At 35.6% G+C, this 13,796-nt stretch overlaps 1 protein-coding gene across 18 annotated transcripts in view; it reads right to left on the bottom strand.

The window, feature by feature from the left end:
• Positions 1–13,796, bottom strand: part of CACNA2D3 (calcium voltage-gated channel auxiliary subunit alpha2delta 3) — a 422,632-nt gene that overhangs the window by 16,614 nt on the left and 392,222 nt on the right. For 7 of the 18 annotated variants that reach the window (XM_021409175.1, XM_021409173.1, XM_021409179.1 and 4 more), the window contains 4 exons: positions 10,639–10,714; positions 7,328–7,380; positions 5,716–5,771; positions 1,931–2,042 (listed from right to left, as the gene is read on the bottom strand). In XM_021409175.1, the coding sequence (XP_021264850.1) occupies positions 1,931–2,042; positions 5,716–5,771; positions 7,328–7,380; positions 10,639–10,714 (297 nt within the window). The other 11 variants (XR_002442445.1, XR_002442444.1, XR_002442446.1 and 8 more) reach the window with 11 other exon arrangements.

Below are 13,796 nucleotides of genomic sequence, written 5' to 3'. Positions count from 1 at the left end.
AAAATATTTACTGATACTGAGGCCACGAAACAGAAAACTGGGTCAGAAGATGTAGGTCTACAAAGGACTTTGGGTCAAATTCCTTAGCTGTTCTGAGGGAAAGTGTCTGGGGTTATAACAAAAATATCTGGAATCTAATGTAGTCTGCAATCTTAGATGCAATTTGTAGATTGTTAATGACAGTGGGTAAATGGTATAATGAAGAACTTTCCCATGAGAATCTAACAGTTCTTCTGGATTATTTCTTCAGGCTTTGCCATTGCTTGCAGAGGAAAATAATGGGTGCCTTGAGATCAGTTTGTAACTTACAGGGTTTTCTTTTCTTTTCTTTCCACTGTGGAACACAAAATGTTTTTCTATGAAAAAGATCTTAGTGCATTATTTTTGAAATGCTATAATTTTCACTCAACTCAGTTTCCAACTCATTGCAGTCCAAGCATTGCAGAATCGTGTTATTTTTGAAAGTTATTTCCTTTGACCTGAAGTTACCTAAGAAGACAGACTGAAATCTACATTCCTTTGAGAAAACATGTTCATGTTTGATTAATCTTCTTTTGATAGAAACATGCTTGTTTGCAATATTTAATCACAAGAGATATAATAATTGTTACACAGCTTCTCAATAATATTCTGCTAAATGATCACAAAACTGCTTGAACTCCACAAAGCTGGCACCAAGCACCCAAAGCAGAGCAATGTACATTGTATTTGACATGTCAAGTGGAAAAGCCATAGCTTGATTTTGTTGTTTGATTTTTTCAGTCAGTGAGACCTCTTGTTACACTTAAAGTGTTCCCTTGGATTGACTTACGAAGAACTTTTGTATTTCTATCCTGCAAAGCCATAGAAGAACAATTATTCGCACTAGATTTTATTAATTTCCGTATAATTAAAAGTGAATATCAGCACTTGAAAGATATCTCCAGTGCACTTACTCTTATTCCCTATTCTACAACAGTGAATACACTGAGGTGAAAATTTAGCAGCCAATCCAGAAGCATAGCTATTGACTTCAAAAAGATGTTTTCACCTATGCTATCTGCACATTGTTTTATTCTGGAAGGGGACAGATGTAACAATTTTTGTTTGACTTATAAATCCTTGACATTTATATTGATAGACAAATTATTGCTGTAAATGTTAATCTCCGTTGTGATTATGACGTCTCAGCAAAAAGGAAATCCAATTAAAAGAGACTTATTGAAGTACAGAAATTTGCATAAACAATATTCATGTTCAACACCTACTCAATTCTCCAATTAGAGTGCAGCATAACTACAGTACAAATGTCATTGTACGTAGGCATGAAATACAGAAGAGACATTTTCGGTATGAAGGAAGAAAGTCATCCTCTTCTTTTAACCCTATGATGGGCAACTTTACAGTAGCACTGGCAGAACTGACAAGGTTACAGCACTGACATGAGGGATGTGCTACTACTAACTCAGCTTCCTAGCACTGAAAGCTTGAAGGATAGGTTTAATCTTCTCCCACTCTTTCAGCCTTACAGTTCTAAGCAGGAAACACTTGGCATGCAAGCAAAACAACCAGATTTCACCATAGCACAAGGGAACTTGTAATCTACCCAGCAGAGTTCCACTCCTGTGTAGAGGCGCTAACAGTACTAACTTCTCTGTATCTAAATCTCCGCAAAATTTGCCTTTAGAGTGCTACCCATTCCCAGGAGAAGACTTCAATATTCTCTTAAATTAGCAAAAGTGTCTACTGGTTTTATATTTTTTTAAAAAGAAAATAATATGCACTGCTTTAATTTAAGAGTATTGAACTTGTAAATGACCCCTGGAATAAGAGACAGCAGTCGTTATCTAAGATAAAACGTACCGACTTGTACATTCTTCAACATAACCTTGAACAATTCAGTTTTACTGCTTTGCCACAAAATTGTACAAAAAAAATCAAAAGGGCTTACTTGAAACAGTCATCGCAAGCAATATTCCCCGTGGTCTCCTTTATAGTGCGTTCGGAAACAAAAGCTGGATATTCGGTATCACAGGGCTCTAGGGTTTGTTTCAACCTCTGCGCTATAGGCACAGCAAAAACATATCTTGATGTTAACATGGGAAGAACAGCACACAGAATTCTGAACAAGATGAGAAGCTGTATTACAGAGCACACAGAATGGAAATGTTACTCAGCTTCTGCCACCCTGTGAGATTTCCTAGGCAGTGCATAACACTATTTTTTCACTTAAAGGAAAAAAATATATAAATCCGTGGAATGTAATTTTTTTAACATATAACCGTTAAAGGAGTTATTCATGGTTTAGCCTGTGCCAAACTTGTTTATATTTATGGACAATTTCTTATTCTTTCTCTGTGGAATTGGGAAGGACTTACAGTTGTTTTTATTTCAGTGATGTTGTGCGTCACTAACTCATTAACTATGGGTGCTCACATGTATTTGATAACTAAAATTCGACAGATTTTACTGAAGCCAAAAATATTTTTTTTGTGTTAAGACTTGGGGATCTCTAGAGAGTTTCAGCAGTTAAAATAACTCTGTGGGTAGGGGGCAGAAGCATTACCTTGCCTAGAACTTATGCCTGTAATCTGCTTCCCAAAATTGTAATAATAAAAACACCATAACAATTTTCATTCAAAACTCTTTCACTGAAATAGCACAAGGGTAAAGAAAGTGACACTAGTTACACCTTACAGATGGGGAAATCAAGGCACAAGAAAATGTGTGTTCAAGGTCAAATGACAGGACAGCAGCAAGGCTGGGAACTGCAGGCAGCTCTTCTGACTTCACACTGATGCATCTCTTGGACAATGCCTCTCCCTCATTCCTTCATTTCCCTCTTCACCCCTTCATTCTTCCTTAACACAGAGATACACTTGCACATCAGCACAAAATGTTAAGCCTATCTTAAACTAATTGCTAAGTGAGAAAACAAGACCAAGTATGACAAAAATAGATTACACTAAACAGGCTCTTGGACTCCACAGAGCTTCCATTCAAGACAATCTGTTTCAGAGCCAGTGGTGTATCTATTACGCACTGACAGGGGAGTGGACAAAACTGCATTTGCAATCACACATGTTTCTGAAATGTATTTATTTAGGATAAATTTTCCCCCAAATAGTACCTCATTAAAGGTACTAAAACTGGTCAGGAAAATTTTGTTGTTTCTGATGTTTCCATTACGGACATGACAAATTTAACAATTTAGAATTTTCTTAAAATTTATCTGAGTAGCTCTACTGCACCTTCTCTCTTTCTCTTCTTTTATCCTTATCTGTTGCTAAGAATGACTGAAATTTATCTCACCTGTAATTTCGTGTTTGCCCTCACTTGTATCAACACAAGGGTTTCATACTGACAGCTGCCAATGAAAGCAGACCAGTCTTTCAGCCCCCCTTAAGATTCAAGAAGATGGTGGGATTGCATAAGGTTTAGGACATCAGTCTCTTCTCTCACATTTACAAATGTGATTAACATTACAAGACCTTGTGCAAGAGTATTCTTCCTACTATGGCTTGGTAAATTGACAGGTGTGTGGGGAAGGTCTAGGATTTTAACGTGTCATGCTCTCTTACTGTCACAATTATCACAGGAAGCAATTTCCCCATTAGAGGACTTAAAATTTTGCTGAGCTTTATTAAGCGCCGTTAAGTAAAAAAACTGAATCTGTGACTTGGTTTTATTTTCGTGATTTGAAGTCATACCCATTACAACTCAGTGGGAATGTAGCATCTACAGATGAACATACCTAAGCACATGTTTTTCTTGCCTGCTAAACTTTATCTGTAAAGTCTCCTTTGCTTTTGCTTTGCTAATACTTGTTGATTTCCAAACTATCTCTTACTGCCTAATTACATCTGAACTGGCCAAGCAGTGTCAAAAAAACATGATATTCCTGTGAGTCTGATGAAGGATATTTTGGATACACTTACTCATCAAAGAAATGGAGCAAGAGAATTGTGTAGAGACAACTTCATTTTCAACTAAAACATGAATAAAAATCCTTCAATCACTCTGCTTATTTAAAGTGACATAAAGCAGTGTCTTCAGGAAATGAAAGGTTGCTACTTATTAATTGCTGCCTTTTGTAGTTAACGTGTGTAAAACCCAAAACAGACATTTATTTTAAAGAGATGAGGAGGGATGCTGCCCTTAGAGGATATTTCCACTAACATACAATTCAAGTGTCATTGGATACTTCATAACAGGATATATTAAGGCATGTTTGTACTGTATACTTGAAAAAAAAAACACACTGAAGTAAGTAACTATTCCCTACTCAGGCTGCTTTGCACTGTTGTACAAACAGTAAGCGCCCTGGCTGGCATACCCTCCATTCCTCTTCAAATGTAGGAACAGATTTGCCTTTCCTGGGGCTAGCACAGCTAACCCTGCTGTCCTACACAACCACCCATGTAAGAGATCTTTTCATCATGGATAGGGACATCACTGGAAAGCGAGTCGTGGCTTTCAGATGACCCATACAGAAACTGCTGATAACAAAACAGCTCTAAAAACAAACAGTGTCCAGCTGGTTCTCATAGAGATCTGTTTGTGTATGTGCATCCAGTTTACACCAGGCTCATTGTTCACGCAACAGAAAAAATTGGCTGCAGCGTTGCAATAAAATATACAGTTTCCATTAGTATGGGCAATGGTGCACTTAGCTGATGCACCTAAGTTTCAAACCTTCATCTCCAGTAGACACCCATCTCAGCCTTCTTTTCTCTCTGCTCAGCACATACGTCAGGCAGAAGCTGACAAGTGCTTTGCCATTTACTGCTATACTGCCGAGCTGCTTACTGTAAGGGCCACTGGAATACTCCGGGGCATCAAGGTGTTCAATTTTCCCAGTACTCTGCTTTCCACCAGGACCTTAGTTTGGCATAAAGACAACGCAGTACCAATGCAAATAGCAATTAAAATATAAAGCAGCGCATGTAATCCCCGCCTTGCTGAGGAGTATAGAAAACCGTAAAGCTGAGGCTGAAAAATTCACTTTAAATCATTACAACAGTAAATGCCATGCTGCATAATTTGCCTCTGAAATAGCCCACTGACTAGCACTGATCCAAATTGGCTCTTTACTTCTGAGCAACACTTCCGAAATGTCATTAAAAAATCTGTGAAAATATGAGACAACTGAAATTCAAAACTTCTAGATCTTAGGGATTCTTAAAATTTCATTATTTCAGAAGAATTTTAAATAGTAAAATAAAACAAAATATATTTTTAGCTTGTGTTATTTAAAAGTAAAAGCATAAAATTTACTATCTTAACATTTAAAATTTATTTCCATATGAAATTACATTGAGATTATCATTTTCATTTGGAATTAAGTTGAAATGGCGTTTTTCAGCACAAGAACCCCATACATACTATAAGAGATCCAGAAGAAATGTAGTAATAAGCAGAAAAAGGCAGTGTGACTGTTTAACTCATACAGATTGTTGTAGAATGAAGAGAAATATTTTAGAGGAAAAAGAAAATCTACTATTTCATTCTCTACTGTATTAACTTCTCCATTACAGCAGCGTACTGTATTCTTAGAGCACAAGAGTACTCTGGTTATTCATAGAAGATCTCAATTCTTCTTATTTTAGGAAATATTAAAAGAGAAGAGGATGCTGAAACGAAAGGCAAACTAATCTAACCAGAAGTCTATTATTTAATCTATTTTTTTATGTACATCTAAATTTAAAAAGAAAGTAAAAGAGAATTTACACTTACCTTTTGCTGTTAGATCAGAGTGCCACCAACTGCATAGATTAAACTCCACAAGGAACCTAAAGACATTAGATTTTTCAAATTATCCCACAGAATGCTTTCAGTACGCTACATTGACTGCAGTTCAATACCGTTAATCCCACTTTAAATAGAAGCTACTGCAGAACTGAAATTCATGTGGCCAACGTAAGTCTGGGGTTATCAACTTCTGTTTCTGTTGTATCTTACCACCGGGAATTTATTCCAAAATAAACCCTATCAATAAATCATAGATTTCCCTACTGCTGAACTACATTCTTATTCTTATCTGGTGTCCATAAAAATTCTCAGTGCACGGCAGCACACAGTATTTTTATTGGTGAACATTGCTGAAAGCTCTTCTTCATCTTGTAATGCATTTTGACTCTCTAGTAAAATGCCGTATGATTGATAACTGCCCTGGTTACCATAAGGAGAACGAATAAAATAATTCCTCCAATTACTTCAGGATCTAAAATAATACAATTATTTTATTTCTAGGAGCAGTGAAGACTGATTAACCAGTGCCTAATCAGCTCTAATTAGACACGTAGTGAATGCATTTTTCTCACTAAAGTATACTGCAATTTGCTCTGAAGAATGGACTGAAACATATCGGTCTACCAGTTAGTGTAAGTGTAAAGAATGTAAAACCAATATCCAGATTATCATAGGAACATGAAACCACAATGTTTCTAACCACAGAAAGTCTCTTCATTTTTTTGAAGTTACTATGGTTTGCATCAAAGTCATATTTTAATGCTATTTATTTTCCTGATATTTACTTTGAGCACTGCTATTAAGATCAATCTCTGCCCTCTGGCAATAGCCACCCAGTTGATTTTCCTTACCTTTTATCCCAAATTCTCAGGGAAGTTCATATAATTTGCAATTAAAACAAACTGACTACAAGTAAAAGATTAACTCTTTCAGCGGAGATAAAATTAGTATGACCTGCAACTCTGCTCTGTGATAAACACAATAAAACAAATACATTTATAGGCTTCCTCTTCATACAATATTTCTCTGTGAATTCACTGACAAACTTTCTTAATGGCAATGCTCATTTTATATTAACTTCAATTGTTACAAGAATTTGACAAGGTAAAAATTGAATACAGTCTACACAGTATACCTTATCTGGCATATGCTGTAAAGGGTTCATCTTACAGAAATTTAGGAAATGACAAACATGGCAATGAATCACTCTAACAGTTTGCTGTACTCACAACAGCCAACCCAAGCAGCATTTCAACCAGACACTCATGTTAAATTTAACATTCGCTGTTAAATTTAACCACAATAATAAATTCGGTTTGTACATTGCAATATGCTAGATATACAGACAGAGGCGAAGACCATGAATAATGTAATAGAAGTGCAACTGTGCCTTCACATAGCTGGGGTTTTCTCAGATTTTAACAGTGCTTAATTGGACTACAAAAAAATGGAGAACTATTATCAAATTTAAAATAATAATAAAAAAAATACAATATATGTAAAAGACAAGAAGTACAAAAGTTCATTAAGCATTCAAAAACACAAATACTCATTAATTTGTATAAATATGCATTAAACTCTTGAAAAAATTACTTACAAGACAAGCTCTGTCATAATCCATTTTACTGCAGCAAAGAAGGCATTATAAGGCTGAAGAAAAGCAACTCATTTAATAAAAGGGCAAAACATGCAGTATTTATATCTTAACTGAATTCTTCATGTAAAGACAATGTTATGGATATTAAAATGCATGGGTAGCATGAGAAAAAGAGCAATAATTTTGTTATGAAAGAAAATATACCATTCTGCCGAATATTAAAATGTACAGTAATGAAATTTTCTTTTAACGTGGTTGGTCAGGCACACAGATTATCATCTGCAAAAGGAAAGTTTTGCAAACGATTCTTAAATATTTAACCTCTAGGGGTTCCTATTTCCCAGGCTATTGCTGGAGGAACGGCTCTGGTAGAAAATATGAGCTTTTCTTAGGCTGCAACTCACAGAGTTGCCTCTCTATAATGTAAATCTCTATTCATTATCTCAGTCTAATGAGACTAGGAAAAGCTTCTGTAGTTTGAAATTACCAAAACAAAGTCATCTGTGTCATAGTGAAGGCCCACTTTTAAGCACTGAATGTAATTTCTAAGATCCTTCTCTACCTCTTTTATTTTGCTGGATTATAATGATTATAGCAAAGTGAATATTTTTAAAATGCCGTGCTTACAGTACTATGGACAATACAGATAAATAATAACTTTTTTTAAAAGAACATCCATAAGATTATTCATTTATGAAAGTGTATCATTCACTGGCATGAAATTCTGAAACTACAAGCCAGTAGAATGCAGCCCAGGATAGTCAAGGTTTTCACCAATTAAGTACTGTCTTACAAGAGAAGATAAAAGAGCTGTAAGTATTGCCTAGGGATGAAGACAAAACAAAATTTCAGCCCTCTGAGAGATCCTTTTTATTTTCGTTCCCAATCAGAAAACTTGAAATTTCCCACACAAGTACTTAAATATTTTGTGTACTTTTGTTTGGATAACACCAAGTTGTATAATGCAAAATAACACATATTTATTATTTGAAGCTAATATATTTAAAGCATACTATGTATTATAAAATTTTACTTTTAATATGGGAGCTGAAACAAAATGAAATAACTTGAAATATATCTGAAAAAAAAATCAAAATAATGACTACAAAATCAGGAAAAATGCATTGGAATTTTAGTGGACAAAAAATTCACTACATAGCTAGAAATGTGTTCTCAAGATATGGGATTTTATTAAGACAGCCTTTCACACTCAAAGACTGTCCCCTCAACAAGTGCAACCAGCTTTCTTCTCTGTACGTATCTCAGATATCACTGAAAGCCAAAGGAATGGAGCTGGGTGATTCCATGGCAGTGATTTCCTTGCAATCAATTGGTTCCACAGAGACTTATCTGGGGCTTAAATAATTTTAAACATGAAAATATGCTAAATAACAAACCAACAGGTTGCCTTTTAAGAAGTATTCCTATACTGATAAAGAAAATGAACAAACAATCTGCAAATCTTGTCCATCTTTAATTTATTGTTTTAGTTCCACAAGCTGAACATCTCCATCAGACATGAGGGTCCAGCCCTGACTTGCTTTCTACAATTGCAGCAGAATGTTGCAGGACAACAGTCACATGGTCTTCAATACCTATACTGCACTTCTCTACTGTTCAAAGCATGAATATCAGTTTCAGAACTTTTTAAAGATTCTCAGTCTATATCTAGTACTGTAATTATATAACTGCAATTCTCAAATGGAATGACAAATATTTGTGAACAAACACATTGCTTACATGTATGGAATGCTGCTCAATAACCTATTCTATGTGTGCAAAACTGTGGGAGTAAAACAGAAGAAAGAAAAAAAAATACTTTTGAGGACTCTGGCTCTATCTGTTTTGTGGGTGTTTTTTTTTTTTTACAAGCTCCCTTTGTACTTTCTATGTAGTTATGGTTATTAGAAATGACTGAATCAACAGAAAAATAGGCAACTAACCAAAGCTCTGCCCATCTTTCTTGCTGAACTTGACAAAAACCCACTTGAGGTTTAAAAGAAGAGTTTTCATCTCTTTAATAAAATAAGGAAAGGACATGCCATGAGTGCTTGTGCACACTGAGCTGAAGCCCCAAGTCCCAGGATGGAAGGTTGTTGCTAAAAGTTTAAATATATTTTAAAATTTTGGGGCAAATGTGAATCACAGTACCCTGTACTATTTCACCAACAGTGTAAGTTTCATTGCACAGCCCAGTACTTCATGTTATACCAATCTTATTTCAGGTTCAGGCATTAGTGGATAAGTATGGACAGTGCAGTAAACCCACATTTGCAGGTATGGGAAAAGCATGAGGTCATCTAAGTATGTAAACGAAAACATCCCAAAATTATTAAACAAATCACAGATGCTATATATTTATAAATATTTGGAAGTTGCCAGAACTTTGATATTTCCTCAACAGTTTAAGAAGGCAGGCTATTTTTTTCTAGCTGGATCCCTGTTTATTTAAAAATAGTATCAGATAACTTTTCCAGACTGCTAAAATTGCAGCAGTATTTTGCTTCACATTATGCTTCTACATAATATTTCATGATAAAACTGGCATTAAAAAAGTTCCTGTTTAATATGCAAGATCTACAGCTATTGCTTTGGCAGTTCTAACTGATAGACTACTACAGTAATCAGTAAAATACATAAATGATTATAAAATGCCCTTGGAGTTATTAATTAGACATGGTTTGGAAATGTGTTATCCTTGCTAGGCCCGGCTTTACTCTAGTCAGGCCTTGCAAAGGGACAGGGTTTGTATTCAGAGCTGATTGGATTTGAATAAAGAATTTAAATAAACACTGACATTTTATTTTAAAAAATATCTTCTTCAAATACTGTGGAAAAAAAACATGTTAAAATCATTCAGCTGTATACTTCGCCAACGAACCAATTCTTTCACATATGTATATGTACATATATATATTAATACATTTAAAATTTGAATTCCATCATTGCATGCGCATATGTGTTTACACACAGAAAAGGCATGTGTGATTCCAGCCCCCAAAGAAAGCACACTCGATAGCCAATTTCAAAAAGTCCTGAGGAGGACTCACACGGTGCAATGGACATTCTGACGGAACGTCAGACAGAGATGGTGGCCCAGTGTAAAAATGATTGCGTAAGTATTTGAACTTAAAAATGCTAAACATTTTGCTTCAGTTTATAATGAATCATTCCTTGAATGCACTATGATAAATGCAAGAGTTTTAAGCATTCCAAATTAAAATAATGGGCTTAGAATGGCCATGAGATATTTGCAACACTTTTCTTTGATGGGTGCATGGAAAGGTGCTCATAAAATTCACTGTACTTACATCCAGTAAGCTATGGGCACTGTCGCTACTCTCTTTGTTTGTTCTACACATGGCCTGGTAGTCATAAAGTGTAATTCTACAGGGAAGAACAGAAAACTGCTTGACTAAAAGGAGAAAATACAGTGGAGTAAACGTGGTGATATGAAACAGTCTGCCCGCAAAGTAGACAGGAAAAAAAAAGAAACGGAAGGGCAGCAGGGAAAAGAGGGAAAGGGGTCATTAAAATACATGTTACACAAAGGAGAATAAAGGTGAGAAACTATGTGAAAACTTTGTAAGGATTTTATCAGACTGTAGAACAAAGCAAAAGCGTAACTGGGAGAAAAAAGGGAAGGTACACATTCAGTGTAACACACAGTGAGATAAACGATGTGAGGAAGAGGAAAATACACATTCAACATGATGCTTAAACAATTGGTTCTGGACTGAGATCAGCACATTTAGCCCCAGAAAGTGAAAGAACCTATGCATTTGAGGGGCTTCTCACAACAGACCACTCAAACTCCAGAAAAGGCAAAATGTCACTTATGCAATTTTAACATCTATAACATAACTGGTTTGAAAAAACACATTGTTGCTTCCAAAGAGAGAAGAGGAATTTCAGTGTATTCATGGGACAGACAATTGAGGCAGGTTGGGTTTCATTTTGCATCTTCTCATGAGGGCAAGTACTTCATGTCAGGTACCTGCTCCAATCAACATATGTTAGAAGCCTCCTCAGATGCATAGTAACTGGCAGTTTCTTTCTGCTTGTGATTTTATTCACTGACACACTTCAGAGATCTAAATGTAAAATCCAGAACTCAGAGATAGTATATGGAGTTGTGATTATTTCTCTAAATCTGTCCGTCCATAGAACAATTAACAGATTACATCCATCCATAAAAAGAAGTTAACATCGGTAGCAGATGTAAAGAATCTTTAGCTGATAAGTTGCAATGAATGTAGATACATGAATGTTACCAGCTTTATTTGAATATATCCATTTGACTTTTGCATCATCAGAGGGACAACAGAACACAACTGGACATATATGTCTTAAAGATGTATGAGATGGGACTTCAACATTTTGCAGTGTGTGCCTTGCTTCTAAGTGAAGAGGAAAGGAGCGCACACAAGTTCAGCTATGGAAGGGATGTCCCAGAAGCTGCCAAAACCAGGTCATGAAATGCATTCAGTACCACCATAAGGCATTCTGCACTGCATGCCATGAAATGTAGCAACCTGTACCAACAAAACGTTTTGAACCGTTATGATAGAAACCGTATACATTTTTTTTAATCTAATTTTGTGACAGCAACCATCACTAAAATCTTCTTTCCTATGCACCATATTTTATTTTTGGCTTACAGGCGAAATATCTAAATATATTGGATCTCGCAGCTTCAGCTAAACATTTAGTACTTGGTCATTGAGCTTACATTATTCATTTTATCTTACATTCAAAATAGAAATGGCTAGGAAGCCATTGTTTTGTGGACTGGCAGAGAGAGGCACATGGTAGACAAACGCATAACTAGAGACCTAAACATGGGTGTAAGTTGAACACTGACCATCTTTGGCAGAATCACGCCCACAGCCAGATCCGCGCACACAGATCTGCCAAGACAAACAGAGCAGTACATGGTGTAAGCTGTGCTGCCTGTATGGCATGCAGTAATACACCACTTTTCCTAGCATTTTTTTCCTTTATTTTTTCCCCTTTAGCAGTGGTCAGAATAAAGCCCCTGTAAGGTAATCTCTACAGCTTGCCTTTCCAACCTTGGTTGACACTATTTTATTCCTCTACTGTTAAGAACTGTGCTGTATGTCCACATGGACCTGCTAGTGACGGTAGCAAGAGATAAGCACACATAAAAGCTAGCTAAAGGATTTTAACGTGCTCTCTGCAAAGCAGTCAAAGAATTATACGTGGATGAAATCACCTCATCATTCTTGAGTGCTACAAGTTGAATAGCATTCAGCTTTGTCTTTACTGTTTCTAAAATGTTTCATAAGAACTTTGGTGATGCTTCATTTGGTATTTGAAAATGCAATCATTTTCTCAACTTTCAGATCATACACTAGAACCACTTGGTCTGTGAACTTATCCTGTTAAGAAGTGTTAACCAAATACTATTATTGTGCACCAATATTAAATATTTGGAAAAAGTCTTCTCTCCTCCCCCAGTATTTATACCTGTTAGTATTAGAGTTAAGATGGAATAAATAGTTTCTTTAAATGCTCAGAGATAAAGGACTGAAGTTTGTGCTCGCACAAATAATCAGAAATACAACTGATATTGTGCCACAACATGTTAAACTATATTTTTGTGTATTATCTTATTGTGCTCTAGGGAGTAGACAAAAATCTAGGACTGTAATACAAGCAAGTAGAAAAAAAATGTTAAAATTTGTGTAGTTAAATAAAACTTCACTTAAAAGGGAAAAATACTAAAGTTTTGATTGATGCAGGAGAAGAAGAGTTGTAAGAAAAATCTCAACATCATTATGGAAGACTACAGAGTTGTTTTTGTATGGACATGCTTGAATACCAACTATGGATGATAAAACAAGCTTAGCTGTAGTATATACGTTTGAAGTTAGGAAGATTCTGCTTCAGGAACAAACCAGAAAATAGATAAGATACCCAAGTTTGCCAAAAAAAAAAAGAAAAAAAAAAAGAGAGAGAAATAAAAAAGGGCCAATCTTTAGAATAGTGCATGACAGATGTAAAAAAAAAAAAAGCCTAGAAGAGTTGGAAAGAGTTCTAGTTTTTAACCAAGTATTCTCATGTTAGTGACTTTCAGAGTGGGCAGATTCAACACCTATCTGAAAGTTTCTAAAGACTACTCAAACTACCGTAATACATAATGTACAAAATATACCTGCCAAAACACGATTGCCAAACGATCTTACAAAGACCTGATTCTTCCGTGCTAAAAACAAAAAGGAATTTTGCACTACACTTCAAAGATCTGTGGATGAAGCCCATAGCCATGTTGAAATCTGAACACTACAACATATTGAATCAATTCTAGACTCTCTGTCTCTACAAATGGTATTAAAGCTCAGTACAAACGAGTTCCAAGGCATTAACAAATTCAAATACAGTTTTGCTTTGTTTTGTTTTTATACTTGTAAATGTAAGAGCCTTCCAGCCTTATTCCTTGTAAAGG

The sequence above is a fragment of the Numida meleagris genome, chromosome 11, assembly GCF_002078875.1.
Source record: "Numida meleagris isolate 19003 breed g44 Domestic line chromosome 11, NumMel1.0, whole genome shotgun sequence".
Classification (NCBI taxonomy): domain Eukaryota; kingdom Metazoa; phylum Chordata; class Aves; order Galliformes; family Numididae; genus Numida; species Numida meleagris.
The sequence above is the reverse complement of the archived record's forward strand: the minus strand, read 5'-3'. Positions and strand labels throughout refer to the sequence as shown.